At 34.1% G+C, this 23,516-nt stretch overlaps 3 protein-coding genes across 3 annotated transcripts; 2 read left to right on the forward strand and 1 right to left on the reverse strand.

The window, feature by feature from the left end:
* Positions 1 to 1,564: 1,564 nt before the first annotated feature.
* Positions 1,565 to 4,175, reverse strand: LOC143562622 (phospholipase A1-II 1-like). The gene is made up of 2 exons (XM_077050372.1): positions 3,274 to 4,175; positions 1,565 to 2,238 (listed from the first exon to the last, which is right to left on the reverse strand). Exons 1-2 carry the CDS (start codon positions 3,922 to 3,924, stop codon positions 1,627 to 1,629), a joined length of 1,263 nt encoding a protein of 420 aa, XP_076906487.1. The 5' UTR covers positions 3,925 to 4,175; the 3' UTR covers positions 1,565 to 1,626.
* Positions 4,176 to 13,865: 9,690 nt separating this feature from the next.
* LOC143562649 (transcription factor IIIB 70 kDa subunit-like) lies at positions 13,866 to 20,173 on the forward strand. The gene is made up of 18 exons (XM_077050394.1): positions 13,866 to 14,001; positions 14,425 to 14,511; positions 14,594 to 14,675; positions 14,751 to 14,823; positions 14,914 to 14,987; positions 15,080 to 15,156; positions 15,337 to 15,393; positions 15,479 to 15,591; positions 15,690 to 15,772; positions 15,857 to 15,940; positions 16,170 to 16,250; positions 17,392 to 17,682; positions 18,271 to 18,340; positions 18,409 to 18,605; positions 19,308 to 19,445; positions 19,525 to 19,614; positions 19,696 to 19,749; positions 19,866 to 20,173. The coding sequence occupies exons 2-18, from the start codon at positions 14,447 to 14,449 to the stop codon at positions 20,073 to 20,075; spliced, it is 1,839 nt and encodes a 612-aa protein (XP_076906509.1). The 5' UTR covers positions 13,866 to 14,001; positions 14,425 to 14,446; the 3' UTR covers positions 20,076 to 20,173.
* A 594-nt stretch (positions 20,174 to 20,767) lies between these two features.
* Positions 20,768 to 23,504, forward strand: LOC143562623 (serine/threonine/tyrosine-protein kinase HT1-like). The gene is made up of 5 exons (XM_077050373.1): positions 20,768 to 21,057; positions 21,298 to 21,341; positions 21,714 to 22,324; positions 22,394 to 22,882; positions 23,098 to 23,504. Exons 3-5 carry the CDS (start codon positions 21,716 to 21,718, stop codon positions 23,347 to 23,349), a joined length of 1,350 nt encoding a protein of 449 aa, XP_076906488.1. The 5' UTR covers positions 20,768 to 21,057; positions 21,298 to 21,341; positions 21,714 to 21,715; the 3' UTR covers positions 23,350 to 23,504.
* Positions 23,505 to 23,516: the final 12 nt, after the last annotated feature.

Below are 23,516 nucleotides of genomic sequence, written 5' to 3' on the forward strand. Positions count from 1 at the left end.
CTCTCCTCCCATCTCTTTCTCTTACCGATTGGAGTGGAATAGGTATCTAAAACAAAATTCGTTTAGTTGGCTTTAATGAATCTATTTCATTAGATTAACGATTGAGGAGCTCCCACCCCCACTCTGGGCTCCCTTACCCTCTTGTATAAGCCGATTAATAAAACCGTTTGAATAGGATCCATTGCCGAGTGGCAACCGATATGTGGCGAGGACTACCCAATTGAAACCGAGCTCCACCCCTATCACTAGGCATGTTCACAAGCCGAACTGAGTCCGAGCCAAGGCAAGCTCAAGCTCGGCTCGATATTCAATCGAGCTGGCTCGGCTCGAGCTCGAGCTCTTAATCGAGCTAAAAATTTGAGCTCCAGCTCGGCCCGGCTCGATTTGGCTCGAGTTTACCGGTAATAATAACAATTATATGCAACATCAACTTAAACTAAATAAATATGACGTTGAGATCAACATCAACCAAATACAAACTAAATAAATATGTCTAATAACACCATCGAAAACAAAATATGTTCAAAAAGTCTAAACCAAACCAAATACAAAATTAAGCAGAGAAGTATTACCTATGAACGGCGGCTGATGGCGAAAGTGAGTATGAGTGGCGGCTGGCGGCGGAGGTGAATATGAGTGGCTAGGGTTAGAGTGGAAAATGGAACGTACACTGATTATTGAATGTGTGAACTACGAAGTCCCATAATATGGACTATGGAGTGAGAAATGAAATTGAGCTGGATTAAAGGAAATCTCATGTGTTAAAATAATCTCATGTATGAATTTTATAAAATGTTTTATATAAGTTGTATACTGTATATTTATGCTGTTAATATATTTTTCAAACGGTATATAATATCCTAACAAAAACAAACTTATTAATCAATATTAAAACGTTGGACGGATCATATTCAAAATAATGGCAAACTCATGTCAAAGTAATAAACATAAAATACTAGATTTAATGGTATGCTTTTTTTTTTCTTTTAATATAAAGAACTAAATTGTACAAAACATATTTTGAGATAAAAATAAAGTATACTTTTTAAAGTTAAAACGATAGTATATTCTTGTGACGACTACCGTTTGCTTTTTTATGCATATTTTAGCTAACAGATAGCATTTAATGAAACCAACGCATGGCTAGAGTTTCTTTCTACAAATAGAAGAAACCACTTCTTCTTCTTCTTTTTTTTAAACCAAAATAAAAATATATCGGTACAAATTTAGAGAAGCTCAATAGTCAATACCAAAAGACCGGGCCAACAATACTCTGGTCTAATATATGTTCAAGCTCAGATGTATTTCTTAAGTGTTTTCTTTTGCGGAATTGCGGTTGTATTGAGTTTTAAATTTTTAATCAAACGTCAAACTAATAATGAATAGTTGAAATTTTTGTCTTAGGGCTTGAATGGGTATCGGTGATTGGTAGCCCCGATGGCTTACCGCGAAGTAAATGTTATTATAGAAAAGATTGTAATTGTTATTATAGTTTAAAATTACAAACCCAAAGAGTAAGAAATTAAACACAATACAATTAGCAATAGATTAAAACAAGTCAATATTGAATTTGAAAGCAAATAAATGAATATATATCCGGAGTTGATATGAAAATCTGCATATATCTCATGGACCAAAATCATCATCTTCATGATCCATTAACATCCAAGAACCATCCTCCTGCTGGACCATACTATTATTCTTCTCACACCACCAAGAACCAGGAACACCATATTCTTCCTTCAAACAATCCAGATGCTTGTTCACAAGAGCGATATCGCGATTAAATTCCAGCTTAAACCCGCCTTTGCTGCCTTGTGTCCCGGCAACACCATGCATATAAGCCTCCAAGCTATGCCAACTTGACAAACCCCCAGGGCTTTTCAAATAATCAGATTTTGTAGTGTCAATTACCAACTCCATCCCGACATCTGAATACCCTATTAGAGGGTAATTTGGAACCACATCTAATGCGTTGCGAATTCGTAGGGCGTGTAGATCTTTTTGTGAAGTGAATATTTTCTTGAAGCTGGAGTCTCCCACACGAGGGCTGGCGAACGCGAATGTGGTCACTAGGCAGGGCTTGTTTGGCATGCTTTTCGGCTTTGTGACTCCGTTCAAGACCATGTCGATTGCGTTAACTGTCGCGATAGCTGAACCTAAACTGTGCCCGGTTATGGTCAAGCTAATTTCTTCGTTCTTGTATTGTTCTACTAGTCTCTTCACCTCGGTCAGTACCTATATAGAACATGTAGCAATGTTAAACAAATAAGAAATATTTATCTTTAGGTGGTTTGACAAAATATCACCTTAATTTATATATGGGTGTTATGTTTGTGAAGGCTTTGTGCCGGTTTTGAGTTGCGGTTGAAATTGGTGACAAGGAGAATAAGGGCTTGAGCCCATAACGTTTAGTTAATTAAGTTGTAACTCTAATTTTATATCTATATATACTCTTGCTATGTAATTTTAATATTCGCACCTTAATAATAAAATAACTTAGTTGCAGTCAGTGAATGTAGGTCTCCCGTTGAAACTGAATCACGCAAAATTCTTGTGTCATGTTTATTGTTTATATTTTTGTTTGCGTGTTTATAGTTTGGGATTGGCATGTGGCATAATTGTGAAAATATATACAATATCGAGCTTAATAACGTGGACAACTAAGGATAGAGAGGGAGGTTCGGTTGATCTCAAGGGGAGGTTATGGAGGAGATCAAAGTCTGACGACTAAACTCGTTAATAATAATAAGTTTATTATTATTTAATATTTATCTTTTTAGTTTAGATAAGTGTTAGTTTAATTTTTAAAAGTTGTTTGCGTTTTAGTTCAGGTAGAATTAGGATTAGTTTGTTTCCTATTTAAAGGGTTTTAATTTCCATGTAATTTACATTCAGTTTTAATCAAGAAGTTACCATACCAATTTAACAATAATGATTTTCTAGAGAAGAACATGCCCTTGCTTTCTGAATATGATCAACATGGCAAAGGAACTTTTTCAAAAACTAAAAGTCACTTTTCACTTCCGACTTGTGATGGATACATGATTTTTTTTTCTTCGGGTAGTTATTTTTCGGTATTAAGATTTCTAGCTAGACAACATAAAATTCGGGTCGAGTCAGATCACATGTCATTATCTTAGTATCATAATAAAAGTATATTGTTACTGAAAAAAAATAATTTCATTTGAAATATATACATTTTATTGCTATTCCTTACGGTTTTCATGTTTTGCAAACCACCCAAAGATACAAAAGGATTGTAAAACGCACCTGATCCCTCGCGCTCATTTTATTGTAAGGTGAGCGTGGATCTTCTGTCATGTAGATAGAGTACCATCCTTGGTGTATTTTCGGATCATCATCGTTGTTTTCACCAAATATTTCCGGAGCCGAAACCAACGTGAAATCCAAATCATTAACCCACTCCAACGTCCGAATAGTCCCTCTCCATGCAACTAAAATATCCCTCCTTCCTAACACCAACTTCCCATCATCTGTAGCCACCGCGACAAACCCCATCCAATTAGACTCCTTGCTCCAAGCCTCACGCGACAATGACTTGATAATAAACGCGTCAGGAACCGATATAGACGAGGCAGCATATATGTATTTAGTCACTTGATACTTGTTTAGTGGCCTCCCTTGACTCACACCCACCCTAGACAACAAATCCTTGCGTGCATAGCGGCTCGTTCCAGCATACTTTGATACCTTAACCGAGTTGAAAGCATCGTAAGTGGCTTGAGCCATTTCACCATAGTGGATGATGTAGCTACGGAGATCGGGTCCGGGAGGGTCTAATAACCCCTTCCAGTTGGTTTCTCCGCTAAGAGTTTTCCATTGTTTGGTGATGTTCTCTGTGCCTTTGTGAACATCACTATTTTTTGGTTGTTTTTTCTTTCTGCGAAAAATATTCATCATTTGATTTGATTGCTTTGAAGCGTTACAATGGAATGGAGTCCACTTATAATAAAGAAAAGGTACTTATATAGAGAGATTCTTTCATTGAAATCTAAGCAACATAAAACGTATGAAATATGGTAACACTTTTGGACATTAATAATAGTACTATATTCAAATAGCAAATAATTAGATAACCACAGTTTGCAAGACGTACAATTTTCCCAATCCGTTGTACGCAAAAGAACAAATTGTTTTAGTGATTTATTTAAACTCTATATTAAAACATTCCACACTTAGATTGTATAACATTAATCAAAATGTGATGGTTATTGTGTATACCTGTTGGGAACCATATATTTATATCTCATTAATTTATATAGAGGTTACAATATTTGCAAGTATATATGGAACAATGTTGTAAAACTCGGTCAAGTCGGCCGGGTACTCGGTGATTACTCGCTCCTTGGCACCCATCCGATATAAGATTGTTTAAAGACTAAGGAAACATGTTTAGATACTAAGTTTGAGTTAAAATGGCAACATGTTCAGAGACAAAGTGTGAGTTATGAGGGCAAATGGACAAATCAAGAGAGAGAACAATTTTTTTTAATAAAGTTTGTAATTCTTCATTTAACTAAAATATATTATCCAATTACAATAAAGAGATAGGTAAAACAATCAAAACTACGAGCACTCTGAAACCTTTCACAAACGTTGAAGAGTGTTACTCTATGATTGTTCATATGCATGCACTACTACAGGTGCACAAATCGGGTTTTTTAAATACCCGGGTTTGGGTATAGAACCGGGTTCGGGTATGACCGAGTATTGGTAATAATCGGGTCGGGTTCGGGTAGGGTATTGTCTCTAAAAACCATACCCTATGCATCGGGTTCGGGTCGGGTATAGAACCGGGTATTTGAATACCCTATTATCGGGTATTGAAAAAACCCTGTTTACGGGTTTTTTCGGGTTTTTTTTCCGGTATTTTTTTGGTATAGATTGGATTTTTTAAAAGTTTACACTTTTTATGGGTATTATTCGGGTATTTTTAAGGTATTTTTCGGGTATACATCGGGTATTTGAAATACCCGGTTTCGGGTATTGAAAAACCCCGGTTCCGGGTTCGGGTATTACCGGGTACAAATCAGGTTTTTGGGTATTACCGGGTACAAATCGGGTCCGGTTCGGGTTCGGGTTTTAGTGCCAAAATGCATACCCTATCCGTACCCTACGGGTAGGGTCGGGTACGGGTTCGGGTATTAAAAACCCAGGTATTAGAAAAACCGGTTCCGGGTATTTGTTTCGGGTCCGGTTCCGGGTTCGGGTTTTTTGTACACCACTATGCACTATCTTCTTGGACTCGAGAGTCATTTTGAGCAACAAATACTATTGAGTGTTGTAACCTGCAGACGAGTTTTCTTAGTGAACAGGACTCTCAAAAGTCTTTATTAACGAATATGTGTTGGAAGAATATGATGAATGGAAAATAATTTGTATTTTTTTTTTTTGTATTGGAAGAATAATTTGTATTTGAAATTATTAATAACAATTCATATAGTGAAACTCTTAGTAGAGTCACTTGATTAGTTTTTAATAAAATATCAAATCTATAATTAAGTGTGACTTTTCACTTAATTACTCTTAAGTCTTAACTCTTGTATCTATAATAGTTGTAGTAGTTTATGTGCCTCATTTAAAAGTGACTGACAAAATTACAAGTAGATATATACAAGGAAAGCTATTTGAGAGGTGAGAACGCTTGAAAATCCATATGTTAGAAACCTATAAATAGAAAAGAGTACTCTCTACTCGATTTTATCACCATCTTATTCTTCCATATTCCTTTTCAAGAACACCGATATACCTAGTGCGATCTCGGGTGTGAGAGTCATCTTTGTCAATGCACATATTGTTTCGGTTGTTGTACCCTGAGAGACAGAAAATACTCTTTATTAGAGACCATACAAGCCTCAACCAATGGTTAATATTTTGTCTTTGTTCATCCTTTGTTGCAGTCACGAAGTTTGGTCAAGAACAAGAATCTATGACCACAAGGAAAACTAAGTCAAATGTGAAGATGCTAAACGGGTGGATGACTCAAGTCGAATAATTATGCTTGAAGGTTTTATCAGAGACATCAACTTAAATCATTATATTTATATCAATTGTACTTTATATTTTTTCCCCATTCAGTTTTGTACGTATATGGTGTTGTACTACGGTATTTCTCTTATATAACGAACACGTCGTTATAATTCTTTTACTAATTTTTAATAACATGTGACCTATGTCTTACAAAACATATATCCTCATCCAACGCTAACTACGTTCTTTGGTTCTTGATGGCTAAGATTTTACAAGGAAACATCATCAAAAACACCGGTATCAATCAATTTTATCAAGTAAAATGGTATCCAAATCAAATCATGGTTATTTGACGTGATATTTAATTGATTGTGGGTATGACCAGCATTAACGTATCAATACGTGTGATATATATTAAAAACAACAAATCCTATGATGTGAAGTTGGCAATCCCAAAATGCGAAAACAATTGCGTAACGGCAGTGTGTGGGTGGGGGGGATGGGATGGTCGTGGGTGGGCTACAACTTATACTATTATGTTATGGTCTTTTGTTTTAATAATTTTGTAATATATGCACCTACATGTCCGAATATAGCTATAAAATGAATTATGTTGTGTGTATATATAGCAAATTAGCAATTTGTAAATAACTTTAAATTGACCGATCACAACTTGTCTTCTTTTTTAAAATTTTAATTTATCCCTTACAGTATAAATCATGGACATTTTTTACTTATTTATTGTATAATAATATTTCATTTATTATTTAAATTTATTTCTCTCAAAAATTGACGTTAAGTGTAAAGTGTGTGATTAATAATATTGTAAACTTAATATCACTCTAGAGTGATGCAAGTACTTACCTCATTTTTCATTTATTATTACCAGTATTATTGCTAGCTTGCATGCATGGATGCCTTCTGCATTTATAAAAGGAGAGTTTCCTCCTCATTTGTAAGAAATGTAAAAATGTTTTAAGGATCGAATCATTAACAATAAATAGTTGCACTTGATATAAAGTTGAGACGATGTGTGATAAATGAATACAAGATATAGTGTGATGTAACAATAACCGAAGGACTCATTAACTAGTGACCGAATGATTACGATTAAGCTCGATTCATCAAGATGTGCATCTCATTGTGGCCTATAATGCAGACTAAGAATGTCACACACATAAAAAATCCATAAGTATGAACAAGCCTCAGTCATCCTTCATACTTATTAAACTTTCATAAGTATGAAGTCATTTCATGCATATGAAGACGATTCATACATATGAGCGTTATACGCATGACATCTCTATGTGTATGAGCATTCTATTCAACACAGGACTAAACCTAGTCTATTTGCACAACGACTGACACAAAACATGCACCAACAATACATACTTACGGAACTTTTATAAGTATGAAGCCATTTCATGCGTATGAAGGCATTTCATAATATGAGCATCATATGCATGGCATCTTCATGCGTATGAGCATAATATTCAACAGAAGACTAACCATAGTCTATTTGCTCAGTGACAGACACAAATAGACAACCCCCCCCCCCGACGAATGTCGAATATCTTACAAATCATGAATCACAATAAATTGTATCAACAAGGGAAAAAAAATCTTTTTTCTATACTTATCTCTCTAAATTACTTCTGTAGTTTTTAACAACTAGTCATCCGTCTGGATCCAAGCCCCAAGGTCATGCGTAAATTGGCAAACATGTTAAACCATCATAAGCAATATAGAGTCGGTGTACAGTTCTATGACGCAGTACCATCGTCAATTATGACAACACATAAATATCTCAATATACTATTGTAAAAACTTGTCTCCCCTTAAAATGTTATAAACTAGTGGGTTACAAGCAATATTGTTGTATTGAAAAAAGTAATAAAACTCTGGTTTAGAAAGGAAATCGGGTTCAATAATGTGGAAATTACTGAGGGTTGCATGTATTATAGCCAGACACGCTTGTTTCTCATAATAGAAATGATTCATTTGTTACAAAGCGGGTTCGTTTCGCCTAGGAAAAATGGATGCCCATGCTAAAGAGCACATTTTTTTATGTATATATTTGGATTTTATATTACTGGGTACGGTTGTTATTGTTTATTTGAGTTTTATTTGACGTGTAGCTTTTGTTACAAACCAGGTTGATAGGTTAGTGGGTTGGCGGATTGCGGGTAGGGGGGGGGTGACTGATTGAACTGTGCAACCCGAACCATATTATTATTTGTGTCAAAAATTTCAACAAATTCGGGTTGACTCGAAAATGACTCGCTTAACCCATTTAACTAATAAATTAAATGTTTTTTTAATTAAAATAGATATAATTAAGAGTCGGTAGAAAAAATGAGTAATACAACTTTTTATTTTTTAAAATTAACTAAAATCATGAAATTTGATTGGAAACTACAAGAGTATATTTGGAAAATGGAAAACAACAAAAACAAAAATGTAACTATAAAAGTTTAATTCTAACTATTTAAACAGATTAACAAGTCGTATCCGTTTTTTATAAACAAAACAAAGCCCGTTTTATAAAATGAGTTATGTTAGTTAACTCAAAATCTGTTTTTTTTATATATATATTTTTTATTGTTTGTTCGAATCGTATTGATTAAAGGGCTTAAAAAATAGGGGCCCAAACTGAAATTTAAGTTATATAATTATTAGTAACCTAATTCATTACCCAACACCTTCCTTCACAGTTCCTCGTCTCACGGCTGCATCCACGTACCAAGCCTCCCGTACTGTACTTAATCGATCGTTTCAGGTATATATATTGATTTCAATTACTATTACTTTCTTTTTTAAATAATTAATATACTTTTCATACATATTATTATATTCTGCATTGCCTCATGTAATTTTTGCTATATTAAACTTATTATTATTATTATTATTCACAAATTAATGTCATGTAGGGTAACATGGATAATATACGAGTCCCTCCAGCACAAGTTATTGGTAAGTTATTTTTTTATTATTATGCTCTTACTATGTTGTTTATGTTGTTCTACTTTATTAACAAACAAATATATATTATCATCAGCTCGTCAAACCTAGTCACGATTTTGAAAATTCCTCTGTTGATGAAACCGACACCCTCGATGATATTGATGATTGCGAGGTTCTCGGTTACCTCCTTAACGTCGAAGAAAGTCGCTTGAAGAAGAAAATATGAGAAAGCCTTGATGGGAACAACCAGTATATGCAGGTACGTACCTCATTACTTTTTTCATACAAAACTAAATATATTATATATATCCAATTCATTACTAAATGACCATTTTATCCTTATTTTATTAAAACTTAAAAATTTCATATATACCCATCTTAACTTCAAATATTTCTTTACCTATAAACAATAATTTTCTCAAAATATTATCATTCCATTAGCATGTAATTACCTGTGTTTTATTAATTGATTTTTTTCTATTTTTTTTATTAAAAACAAATTCAAACACATATAAACACAAACCGAGCTTACAAGCTACATCTGGATAATGGGTAAGCGAGCAACAAGCTGCGCCGCTATCCCTTTTGAATCACAAAACCAATTCTACTAAATATCAATCCTGGTTCCTCGGGCTCTGCGAGTCATTGTGGACCACCTTCTGCACCCGCTCCAAAAAACGAACCGCCTCGGGAGCTAGGGATCCAAAAGTTTCGAAGGCAAATAGAATGAACACGTGATGATTCTCCAAACACGCTGCCTCATGCTTAGCAACCTTCCTAGATTCCGCCCTCAAAACCGCATATCCCGGAACGAAGCCACTGTCTCTCAGCCCCACCAATGGGGACACCCTAGTGATGTCGACACACGCATGCTTACCCCTGCCCAGCCAAATACAAGAACGTCCGCAGGACGCAGGGTAGATCTTCTCTCTCGCGGATCAGTCAGAAAGTTAGCAGGTGCCTCTTTCTTGGCTGAGATCCCAGCACGCCTAAGCACATCCCATAAGACATCTCTAACCCAGTCGTGACGATACTTGAATCCCGGCAATTTCTTACAGTGGAGGGCATGCTCACCAAATCTATCCAAACAGGTTAGATTGTTTGATTATCTACCGTTGAGAAAACAAAACAAGAGATGACAGTTTGGTTCACCTTATCGTCCATGTCGATCAAAATCCAAATAAATAAATACAATGGAAAGGGATTCGATGGTCATTAAGCAAAATTTCATTGAAGTTGGGTATATATGGTATTTTTGGTTTTGGTCGGGTGTATATAAAATTTTTAAAGTTTGTAAGAGTATATTTGAAATTAATCATTTCTTTTATCTCTCGGTTAATGTCTTTATAATTACCTTAAAAAGCTATTTAATTCATAAAGTTTGATAATTACTATATTTATCTAATATTAAAACTTTGGCGTGGTTTTTCAGGAACAAGCTATTAAGCAAGCTGCTAAGGAAGCTGCTGAAGCCGCTGAGCGTAAGCGTTATACAGGGACTTCAGAGGAAATACGTGAAGCACAGGCGATTGCAGCTGCAGCTGCTCAAGAAGTTGCAAACAGAAGAAAGGTGCGCGTTTTAATATTCTTATTAATAAATCTAATTTTGGAAAATAAGTTTATAATTGCATTGTATGATGTGAAATTAGAGAGATAAAAGAAAGAGAGAATTTGAGGCTAAGAATGCTAAGCCTGCACAAACTGCTGCAGAAGCTGCTGATCAACATTTCAACATGAAGGTAAGTTTGACTTTGACCAAATAAATGAAAATAATGTTTCTTATTAACTGGCTGTTTTTTTTTCAGAAATTAAGTAGTAAAATCAATCATGATGCATTGAAGAGTCTCTTTGGTGATGAGGTAAGCAGTATGATGTCATCTTGATTTCCAAATTTTCTTATAAAGTTAATTTATCTGATTTTTTTTGTTAATTTGTTAAAATGATAATGGTCAAACGGGTCGGGTTAATCTGACTTGTAACCTTTGTTATGGAAGTTTAAGAAAAAGTTGTTTTATGTTCTAGGAGCCGAATCTGGTAAACAATTATGTTGACGATGACATCAACAAGAAGGGGAAAGAAATCGCAAACGAAGATGATGATAATAATCATAATAGTAATAATAATAATGATGATGAGTGGAATTATGAGAATGAACAAATGAATGGAGGTTATCTTGATGATTTTGATGAAGAATATTGATCACAACAACATTAAAGTTTTTTTTCTAGAATTGTTTTGTTGGAGAAATTTGGGAGGCAAAATATATGGTAATGAAAAATGTTAGCAGCCAAAGTGTAAATTTATGGTTTTTAAGGTTGGGTATGTTTTAGTGGAGATGTTAACCGATTATAATTAAAAATATGTAGATTTGGTTGTCTTTAATTTTTAATGAGTCAAATATTATAAGTACCTTATGTTCTATAGGTTAAGAATACCTTATGTTCTATTGATAAATAATCATAATTCATAAGAACACTTTGATCTAATGTTTCCTTAAATTATCACAATTTGATAAACAAGCTGTTAATTACTAATAATCAAATTTAAAATTTGCTAAAAGAAATAATACCCAATTGGAAATATCAGTCTAAAACAATAACAAACAGCAGGTACAAAATAAAGCTGCAATGGAAGTATCAAACAAACCTTTGCTGACATAAAGTATCCACAGCATAAACTGCTATTTAAACAAAACACAGTAGCAACATTCCAAGCTTCTTCCAAGGAGCAAAATTAAAGATCCGCCTAAGCATATCGCCTTTCTCTTTATTAAAACAAACATCTTCAGTTATTTCGGTTAGCATGTTTGGTTATTACACACCATCAAAATTGAAAACCGGTTTTTGGAACCAATAACCGAAATTGGTTTGCTTATTTCGCTTAGTATGTTGGTAATTTCGGTTGACAACCAAAACCAAACTTGGTAATTTTTTGCTTAGAAATATTTGAAATAGAGGCATAAAACATTAGGTATAAAAACTATAAGTATATGAAAATATGAATGTTCGATTGATTCAGTTAACTTTGTGTGCACACACACAATAAAGAAAAAGAAAACCGCAGCCGACTTTCGGTTAGTTCGGTTTTCAATTAATCGATTTTTGATTAATTTCAGTTAGGTTTCGTTAGTTTCGGTTAACGGTTCAGTATTGCTCACCCCTACCAATTTGTGTATAATAAGTTGAACAAGGCCCTATAGTAGGAAAACGGAAGACGAATGACTTAAATAAGGAACACAGGTTCGTCTAGGATAAGCTTAATAAAGCGTGAACTGATATAAATACCAAAGTGGACTAAGAGCATAATCCATCTAGAACCATTAGCATCTCTCTCTCTCTCTCTCTCTCTCTCTCTCTCTTTAAATGATGGTGGAATAACCATTCTCTTCTACATTGTATTTACTCTATTCTTAGTTAAAAAAAATCTCGTGTTTGCTTTAGAGCATTGGCTTTAAGATGATTTAGCTAAGGATATTAAGGGTGGATAGTGATTTATGGAGAGTTATGAAGAATAATCAACTAATGAGAAAGTGTAATTTTAAAAGTAAATAATGCATATGAAGATTTATAGTGATTTAGGGGTGTAAAAGAGAATGGTGGAAGGAAAAAAAATTAAAAATAAAATAAAAAAAGAACGTGATTAGTTGAAAAAGTTTGCTCCATCTCTCTCTCCCCCTCTCTATCTATCTCGCCCCCTCCCCCTTCTCGCTCCCTCCCTCTCTCTCTCTCTCCTCCCATCTCTTTCTCTTACCGATTGGAGTGGAATAGGTATCTAAAACAAAATTCGTTTAGTTGGCTTTAATGAATCTATTTCATTAGATTAACGATTGAGGAGCTCCCACCCCCGCTCTGGGCTCCCTTACCCTCTTGTATAAGCCGATTAATAAAACCGTTTGAATAGGATCCATTACCGAGTGGCAACCGATATGTGGCGAGGACTACCCAATTGAAACCGAGCTCCACCCCTATCACTAGGCATGTTCACAAGCCGAACTGAGCCCGAGCCAAGGCAAGCTCAAGCTCGGCTTGATATTCAATCGAGTTGGCTCGGCTCGAGCTCGAGCTCTTAATCGAGCTAAAAATTTGAGCTCCAGCTCGGCCCGGCTCGATTTGGCTCGAGTTTACCAGTAATAATAACAATTATATGCAACATCAACTTAAACTAAATAAATATGACGTTGAGATCAACATCAACCAAATACAAACTAAATAAATATGTCTAATAACACCATCGAAAACAAAATATGTTCAAAAAGTCTAAACCAAACCAAATACAAAATTAAGCAGAGAAGTATTATCTATGAACGGCGGCTGATGGCGAAAGTGAGTATGAGTGGCGGCTGGCGGCGAAGGTGAATATGAGTGGCTAGGGTTAGAGTGGAAAATGGAACGTATACTGATTATTGAGTGTGTGAACTACGAAGTCCCATAATATGGACTATGGAGTGAGAAATGAAATTGAGCTGGATTAAAGGAAATCTCATGTGTTAAAATAATTGGGCTCGATAATTATATGCATGTATGTATATAAATATATATAATTAATTAAAATAAAATAGTTCAAGCCAATTGAGCGAGCCTATCGAGCGAGCTCGAGTCGAGCCGGGGCTAGCTCAGGCTCGGCTCGTTTAGAAATCGAGTCGAGCTTGGCTCGGCTCGTTTACAATCGGGCCGATTTCGAGCGAGCTTTCTCCGAGCTTTTTTCGAACGAGCTTCGAGCTGTGAGCTTTTTGAACAACCCTACCTATCACCCTTAAAAACCAAAAAAAAATAAATAAATAATAATAATAAGAAGAAGAAGAAGAAATAGTTACCAATGAGTTGAACACAACTCAGGAAAACAGGCTGAATAAGTAGTTATAAATTATAACTTGGCGGGCCCAAATATATAAAATAAATTAAGAAATATATAAGGTTATAGTTTTCTTTCTTTTTCTTTGTTTTTTTTTATTGAGAAGAAGGAAGAGTAACCTAATTCATACGGCGGGGCGCCACCGGAGCTACCGTACTCAATCATCATCATCACCGGTGCGACTCCTCTCAGGTATAACCTTACTTCCTTCGTTTCAGACTACCAACAAAATTATTATTATTATTATTATTATTATTATTATTATTATTATTATATATGCCCTGCTTTTTACTTGGATTTAGCTCCCCAAAACTATACATACTATATTCCTTCTGATTTGACCACTATTACCAAGCTAAACATGTCTAAACTTCAAAGTTAGCTTCACCTATAATAAATTTATTAAACTTGCCGCCGTATGATAATGACTCTATTAAAATTCAATTCACGGGTAGAAACGTAAATCGGTTGGTTCAATTGCTCAACGCCACGTCGTCATCCAATGGCGATTTAGTATTGTACAAGTCCTCTATTAGTTAGGAATTGTTTAGGGTTCAATTATGTATGTATGTAATAATCCGTCTGGATGTATTTACTGAAGCTTTGTGATAATAGATAATTCTTCCAGGACAAAGAGATGATTCTTTGCATTCATTGTGGCCGACGTAGTCAGACACATTTTGATCCTCAAACCGGAAGCGTGTAAGTATTCCATTCCCAGTAATTCGTATTATATTTTTCATTTCAACTGATGAATGAATTGCTTTTACTTTTATTTCATCAGATGCTGTGTTGAGTGTGGAAAAGTAATAACTCAAGATGTTTTCACAGAAGATACCGAATTTGTTAAAGATTCAGCTGGAAATGTCGGTGGTTTTCAGAACATACTTTTTGTTTTTTTTATTATTTTGGTGGTATATCTATTGACTATATAATTGCAGGCTCGTGCTTCAGGCAACATTGTTAGATCAGCACAGGCTTCTACCGAGTCACTCGAAAGGACCTTAAATAAAGGTACATTGTGTTTTTGTTTGTCGTTGTCGTTGTCGTTGTCGTTGTCGTTGTATATACTGCTGTGTACAACAATTTTATCTTGTATTGCAGGGAATGTTGTAATTTATGACCTGATAAGTAACTATGGGATCAGTGATGTTGAACATGCTACTAGATATTATCAGGTTTGTTTGTTTTTTTTTCTTTATATTATTGACTTACATATGCTATATGTTTATTTAGATTGTAGTAGTTTTTAATTTGTTTATAGCTGTAGACGGCGGTTGAGCGTGGGTTTACAAGAGGACGTAGAACAAACCAAGTTGCAGCTGCTTGTGTTTATGTCGCTTGCCGGTAAGTGGTCACAATATCATGTTTCAAAAGCATTTAGAGATTTTTAGGGTTGAATGACCCTTTTTCCCTTTTTTGACTTCTCTAAATTTATCTTACAAATCAACAAAGTTCTAATAATCATTTTATTTATTTCATAATATTAAATATCTTTTTTAATGGTTTCTGTTTTGTGTTATACAGGGAAAAGGAGAAGCCGTTTCTGCTTATAGAATTTTCCAGTGAATTGGGTGCTAGTGTGTAAGCCATCATCACCTTCCTTAATTTTTAAATATTTTCTGAAAATGGTTTAATATTATTCTGATGTGGTAATTTATGTCTTTAGCTACGAGTTGGGCACTGTGTATTTACAGCTTTGCAAGCTGTTGAGCCTCCAAGATCATGAATTTATACAGAAACCGACTGATCCTAGTCTCTTTATGCATAGATATACAAGTGGTAAGAGCCGTTTATTGTTTATTTATCTGAATATTAATCTTTTTTTTTTGTTTATTATTTGTTTGTGTGGTTGATACCTTATTGTTTTTGTGTTTTAGGGCTACTGAAAGGTGGTAATAATACTAAACTTAGTAAGACTGCATTGCAACTTGCAGTTAGCATGAAAAGAGACTGGATTCAGGTTTGACTCGTTATGACTCATAATTTATAATTATTCTCTTTTTGTGAGTTTCTATAGTAACTTTTTTTCTTGATTTATTTACAGACGGGAAGGAAACCGAGTGGTATATGTGCTGCAGCTATATATGTTTCTTCTGTGTTACATGGATATAATTTCACAAAATCAGATGTGAGTATATTTCAAAAACTTAATTAGTTATTCAAATATGAATGGTTATTCTTATTCATTTAACAGGTTTTTTTTATGTCCAAAAACATTTATTTAACCAAACCCTAAGATCATATATATATTCATAGTTGCTTTTACTATCTACCTTTTGATATGTTAATTTTATTTGATAAAATTAGCATTCTTTTAATTATCTCAAGTTTATTTTTTTTTACAATATTATTGTCAGGTTAAAGCTGTACACATATGTGAAGCAACATTGACAAAGCGATTGATTGAGTTTGAAAACACAGAAGCTGGGAGTTTAACAGCAAGTTCTATATTTATATCTGCTATATTTTATAAGTTTTGTGAAGCTACTTGTTAGGGGTGTGCATGAAATCCAGAAAACCAATCCGTAACTGGAAAAACTGAACCAAACAAAAAAAAAAAACTTTTCTTTTATGTTTTCATGAAATTTTTTTTAGTTTGGTTTCGGTTTTGCATGTACTAAAACTGAAAAAACCGAACCCAAACAAAAACCTGATGGTTTGGTTTAATGTTTCTGTAAAACTGAATTCATTTTGGTTTTGGACTTTTGGTTTTGCATGTAGCTAAAACCCAAAAAACTGAACCAAATTATGGATGTTTACTTTTAATTTCAAATGTGACGTAATTTATAAGAATTTAATAAATATCATAACCCAAATATTTTACCAAAATGTATAATAATCAGTTAATCACTAATGAACAAAAATATTTAGGCCCAATTTCATTGCTTGGGCCAATATAATTGGCTCAAATACTTCAAGCCCAAATCGAAAAAACCAAACCCAAACCAAAAAACATTACTGCTTGTTGAAAACATTACTGCCATTTTGCACTGTGGTGCTAGGGCTGTAAACGAGCCGAGTCCAAACTCGATCAGGCTCAAGCTCGGCTTGTTTAGATTTATGAAAACTTGAGCTCAAGCATTGGCTCGTTTCGTGTTCTTTTTCTAAAGTTTGAGCTCGGTTTGTGAGTCGTTTTCTCAAACTTAAGCTCGGTTCTTTATTATTTACTAATTTATATATATATTTTTAATTATTTTATATATATTTTGAGAAAAATTGTAAACGAGCCTGAGCTTGGCTATGCAGTGTGAAATTAATAAATTAAAGCCCGAAGTAGTTAAAACTTCAACACAAGGCCCTTTAAGGCTCAACGAGCCTAAACGATCTTCGCATACAACGCTCAAACTTGGGCCTGATAACTAAATGAGCTTTATTTGAGGCTCATGTGAGGCTCGTGCTCGGTTAAGACTTGGCTTGCTTTGAGCTTTATCGATCCGAGCTCGAGGAGGTCGTGAGTGGCTCTACTCGTTTGCACCCCTAGTTGTACATACATATTACCATTTATATAAATAGTAATAGTAAGTAATATGAACTAGTGTTTTAATAATTAATACCACTTATGTGATTTTGAATCTGTAGATTGAAGAGTTCACTCAGAATGCCTTGGATTACGAGAATGAAACGCGGTCGTGTAAACAAATTGCCAATGATTTAAAGATGCCTGGAATAACAGAAGTGGTCTGCCAACACAAAACCAGTTTGCCTTTTTCTGGTTTTGGGCTTTGCAAGGAATGTTATATGGAATTTTGTGGGGGACTTTATGGGTCCGAACCGCCAGCATTTCAACGTGCTGAAATTGAAAGATTTTCTAAGGAATCGGTGAAAAGGTTGACCGCGCCAACACCCCAAAACAAAGATCATTATGAAAATGTATGGATATTCGTGACTATAGTTTTCGGTTTCATGGTAACCAGAGGTAGAGCTGGCTGTTTTGACGCGTTTACTATTGAACGGGTCTATTCAGTAATGGGTTATTTTTAAACTTGTTCCTTTTTGTCCCTGTTAAGTCATTAAAATATGGTCTTTGTATTCTAAATTAGTTTTTTTGTATAACATTTATCATTATTTATACGTTTTCAGTAAAAACATTTTTATTAATATTATAATTTATCATTTTTGAAAATGTATTTGTAGTAAAGAAAAATCTTTTAGTCGTAGTTCTGTATACTAAAAATCGTTTAGTTTATGTTTGAAAACGTTCAATGTTTACTCAAAAATGTTATATTTATAAATAACGATAAATGCTCTAAAAAAGCTAATAAAAAAAGTTATTATTGACTCGAATGAGACACAGTTGACACACAGCCATCTTTTACTGGTTACGGTTACAAGCTAGTGTATTTCCAAAGAATTAAATCTGAAAAAACCATTTTGTTCAAATATTAGTTTTTTAAATAATATAGTTTTTACTGTCATAACTTAGTGTCTATCAAGTACTTGACTTATTCACAAATGTAGGGAGCCCAAAATAACACGAAAGAAATGGATAATATCAATAAAGGCTCTTCAACAGAAGCTGAACATGTTGGTAAGTTGTATTTTAATTATATTCACATTCTTACCATTTGTTCTACTTTACTAACAAAATATTATCAGCTCCCAACTCTGAAAACCCCGACAAAACTTGTGATGCTGATGATTTTGAAAACTCAAAGGCAGCTTCGGTTGATGAAACTCATACCCTTGACGATATTGATGATTGTGAAGTCATTAGTTACCTTCTTGACGAGGAAGAGAGTCGTTTGAAGAAGACAATATGGGAAAACCTTGAGGGGAACAAAGAGTATATGCAGGTCATTAACTAACTTCATTAGTTTTCCTTTATGCGCAATTTCATATATACCCCTTTGAACTTGGAAAATATCATATATACCCATATGAAGTGGTGAAAATATTAAATATACCCAAATACCCAATTCATTGAAAATAATCTAATAAATGACCATTTTATCCTTTATTGTTAGAACTTCAAATTTCATTTATGCCCATCATAACTTCAGAATTTTGTAGTTACCCATTTGTTAGCTCAACCATTTTTTACCTATAAACAATAGTTTTCTCAAAATATTATATAGCCTATCGTTTATTTATCATGCAATTATACCCGGTTTTTATTATCTGATTCAAACATAAAAATTTGAATGTTCGATTATCTGCCGTCGAGAGAACAAAAGAGGAGAGACGATGGTTTGGTTCATTTGCTTATCGCGCGGTATCGATCAAAATTCAAATGAAAATTAGGGTTTAAACAAATATAATGGAAAGGGTAGAATGGCAATCAAGTAAATTTACTAAATTTTGGTATATATGGTATTTTAGTTTTGGTTGGGTCGTATATGAAAATTTTCAAGTTTGTAAGAGTATGTATGCAATTAATTCTTTCCTTTATCTCTAACGGTTAATGTCTAAATAATTACCTTAAAAAGCTATTTAACTCATAAAGTTTGGTAATTACTAAATTTATCTAGTAGTAAAACTTCGGCGCGGTTTTCCAGGAACAAGCTATTAAGCAAGCTGCTAAGGAAGCTGCTGAAGCCGCTGAGCTTAAGCGTTTTACAGGGACTTCAGAGGAAATACGTGAAGCACAGGCGATTGCAGCTGCAGCTGCTCAAGAAGTTGCAAACAGAAGAAAGGTACGCGTTTCAATATTCTTATTAATAATTTTAATTTTGGAAAATAAGTTTATAATTGCATTGTATGATGTGAAATTAGAGCAATAAAAGAAAGAGAGAATTGGAGGCTAAGAATGCTAAGCCTGCACAAACTGCTGCAGAAGCTGCTAGTCAACACTTCACCAAGAAGGTAAGCTTGACTTTGACTTTGACTTTGACCAATTAATTAAAAGGTTGTTTCTTCTTAACTGGCTATTTTCTTTTTCTTCAGAAATTGAGTAATAAAATCAATCACGAAGCATTGAATAGTATCTTTGGTGATGAGGTAAGCGTTATGATGTTATCTTGGTTTCTTAATTCTCTTAGAAAATTGATTTATCTGATTTTTGTAAAAATGATAGTTTGATGGTAGTTTAATAAAAAAATTACTTTTTGTTCTAGGAGCCGAATCGTGTGGATGATGGCAGCAACAAGAAGGGGGAAGAAACGGTGAATGATGATGATGATGATAATAATAATAATGATGATGATGATGGTGATTATAATTATAATAATAATGATGATGCTGAGTGGAACTATGATAATGAACAACAAATGAATGGAGGTTATGGTGATGATGATTATGGTGATGATGGTTATGAAGGATTTTGATCACAACAGCATTATAGATTTTGAATTTATGAAACTGTTTTATTGGAGACATTTGGTTTTGGTTTGATGCTAAATATATGGTAATGAAAAGCATTAGTAACCTAATTGTAAATTAGTTATCCATTTATGAGTGGTGTTATTATTTTAGTAATCAAACTGCAAATTAGTTATCTTATTATCTTTTGAAAAAACTATACCTAAAAAATAGTTACCTGAGAGATTGAATGTTTCTGTAGGCCTGAAGATGAGAGATTACGACTATCATGAGCTAGCTCTGGCGGTTAAGAGTGTTTTAATAAAGTTTTTTTTTTACGTGGTGGTCCTAGGTGTGACTCTCACAAGTGTATGCCACTTACTAGCGAAAGCAATCGGCTAAGGGGAGTTGATGTAGGAGCTTCTTTTTAAAGACCGGTCAGCTAAACTAATGGCATTAAAAAAATTAACAGAGGTTTTTATTAAGATTATTTTATATTTTATATTAATTGTATTTTCTAGAACAATTTCCTTTAGCTTTTATTCTTAAAATAGAAGCTTCTCCACATGTGGATAAGATTCATGTTAGTTATTGGTTACAATTTACCCAATTAGCTTTCATCCATTGATATTTTAATGGACAATTGACAACACATTAATTGTATAAAAATAGCTATAGTATATATATTCGTGTTGGTTGTTTATTTCTTTTTGCCCTCAAACAAGAACCCTTTCATCATAACATTCAAATCATCATCTACACAAGAGATTTCTTTGAAATTTTATTGTGGGTTGTTTTAGTTTTCATATAATTTTATAAACAATTTTGATATAACAACAAGAATTTGCTTGCATTATTGAAGTTTTTTTCTGTCCTCATCCTCTATTTTCTCTCAAATGAGAAGAGAGGTTGAGATGAATATTGGGAATTGTTATTTTATTTTAACAACCCACAAAAGAAAAATTAATAATTGATTGGTTACAAGTTCTCAAGAGGAAATCGACTTTTGTAAGTTCTTAATTTCTCTTTATGTTAAAATTTTAATATTATTTGTACGGATTTGATTACACTGATAATATCATGAGAGGTTGAGAACCTAGTTGTTCGACTTGAACCTTTTTTGACCAGTTACCCAACCGATTGTTCGTCTTGTATGGCTTATTTTTTATCCATTTGTGTTCTATTTTTTTTAAAATGGCTAACTAGTCTCTTGCTTTATGATTGATTGAACTTCATTGAATTTTCCAGGCTTTGATGGAAGAAAGTTTCATCTTTTATAACTGAAAGATTTGGTGAGAATTCGATCCTGTATTCTATAGAATTATAAAATAATAATTTGATTTAACGAGACATATTGCCTAAGTTTATGCTCAATTGATCAAATGTTCAACCAACTACGCATTTTTTACATGACATTTCGTTTATTTTCATTAATTGACATCGAATTGTATGGATGCCACCTAAATCTTCAAAAGATTATACATACCAACTTGTAAATGATACTTTTGAGACAAATCATCATTCACAAGTTGACCGGTATAATATTATTTAATGCGACATGGTTCTTAAGTTTATGCTCAATTAATCAAATGTGCAATTTACTTCGCATATTTTTCACATGGCATTTCGTGTTGTATTAATCATAGATTGACATCGAATTGCAGGGATGCAACCTAGATCTTCAGAAGATCATACCGACCAACAACTTGTAAATGATGTTTTTGAGACAAAACCTTATCCAAACAAACATAGTGATCTACCCCCACCTCCAAAGACTTCAAATGTTCTTAGTAACTTCAAGGTAAAAAAACACAAGACAAAACGGTTCTCAACTCCACAACCTCAAAGAGTAGTAAGTGAACAAGAACATAACGGAAAACCGTTGGTACGTAGAAAATCAATGCTTGATTTCAGGTCTCCTTCAATATGTGCTCCTCCTACACGTTTCAACTCGACAAAGTTTCATGACAAAAAGATTAAGAAAAGGTCACCTTCGTGGTCCAAGTTATTAGAACGTGTTAGAAGCAAACATTCATCTGGAGACACAGATCAAGATCGAGTCGTTGATCTTTCAAAACTTTTTCTCGGATCTAGATTCGCTCATGGGGCCCACAGTCAGCTTTACCATGGAATGTACAAGGATGAAACCGTCGCAGTTAAGTTACTTAGAGTACGAGATGAAGACGAGAATAAAGAGCTAGGAAACCGGATAGAAAACCAGTATGTTCGGGAAGTCGCTCTTTTATCTTGTCTCCACCACCAAAATGTCATTAAGGTATGTAATTTGTGACCAAGTTTCACATCAAATAACCCGAATTTCATATGTTTTTGTTGTTAATGATAGTTTATAGCTGCGGGTAGACAACCACGTGTGTTTTGTGTTATCACTGAATATCTATCAAAGGGTTCTTTGAGGGCGTATCTGCATAAACTTGAGGACAATAATAATAATAATAATGTAGTACAAGAGAAAGGGATTCTTTCTTTGGAAATGATTGTTAAGATGGCTTTAGACATTGCTCGCGGAATGGAGTATGTTCACTCACAAGGTATTATTCACAGGGATCTAAAGCCGGAAAACATACTATTATCCCAGGATTTCCATCTTAAAATTGCTGATTTCGGTGTAAGTTGTGAGGAGGGGTGTTGTGATGTTGTTTTGGATGATCCTGGAACTTATCGCTGGATGGCGCCTGAGATGATTAAGAAGAAGCCGTATGACCGCAAGGTCGATGTCTATGGCTTCGGACTCATTCTATGGGAGATGGTGGCTGGGGCTTTACCTTATAAGGATATGACCTCCATTCAAGCTGCTTTTGCTGTCATGCATAAGGTTTGACATTATTTCGGTGCAAACCGCTAACTATGGTTTCAAAAAACGAAAAAAAAAAACCGGTTTGAACTGGTTTTTTTTATTCAAGAGCATTACTTTGGTATTACCTTTTAAAAAAAAGTTTTAAAGCCAAAGGGAACACAAACTAGCATTGAGGGAGATACAAGTTTTGCGCATATAGATCTTGACACATTTTGTATTTTGGATTCGTGTAGAGTCTAAGACCGACGATTCCTCCTGACTGTCCTCCGGCAATGAAAACGTTAATCGAGCTATGTTGGTCTACGGACCCACGCAAGAGGCCTGAATTCATGAAGGTTGTGAAGGTTTTAGAAGAGTTTGAAAGGCTACTTGCTCAACAAGGAAACTTAAATCTCTTCCGATACCCACACCCGACTAATTTAGATCAAAGAAAGATTCATCGTCAACACATAAACGCGCCAACACCTAAACCGAGGTTCTCATGAAGCTAGCTTCTTGTTTCTCCTATATTTTTTATTCGGAGAATGGAGCTTTTTTTTTGTTTATTAGTTCATGATTTGTATATACAACTTTTGTTATTGTAAATGTTAGATTTTGTATATAAAGGCATCATGTATGCTGATTCATGTGTGTAAATAAACCATCATGTATG

This window comes from Bidens hawaiensis, unplaced genomic scaffold (genome assembly GCF_021521415.1).
Source record: "Bidens hawaiensis isolate Kalapana, Puna unplaced genomic scaffold, B.hawaiensis_p1.1 tig00021044_1, whole genome shotgun sequence".
NCBI classification, from domain to species: domain Eukaryota; kingdom Viridiplantae; phylum Streptophyta; class Magnoliopsida; order Asterales; family Asteraceae; genus Bidens; species Bidens hawaiensis.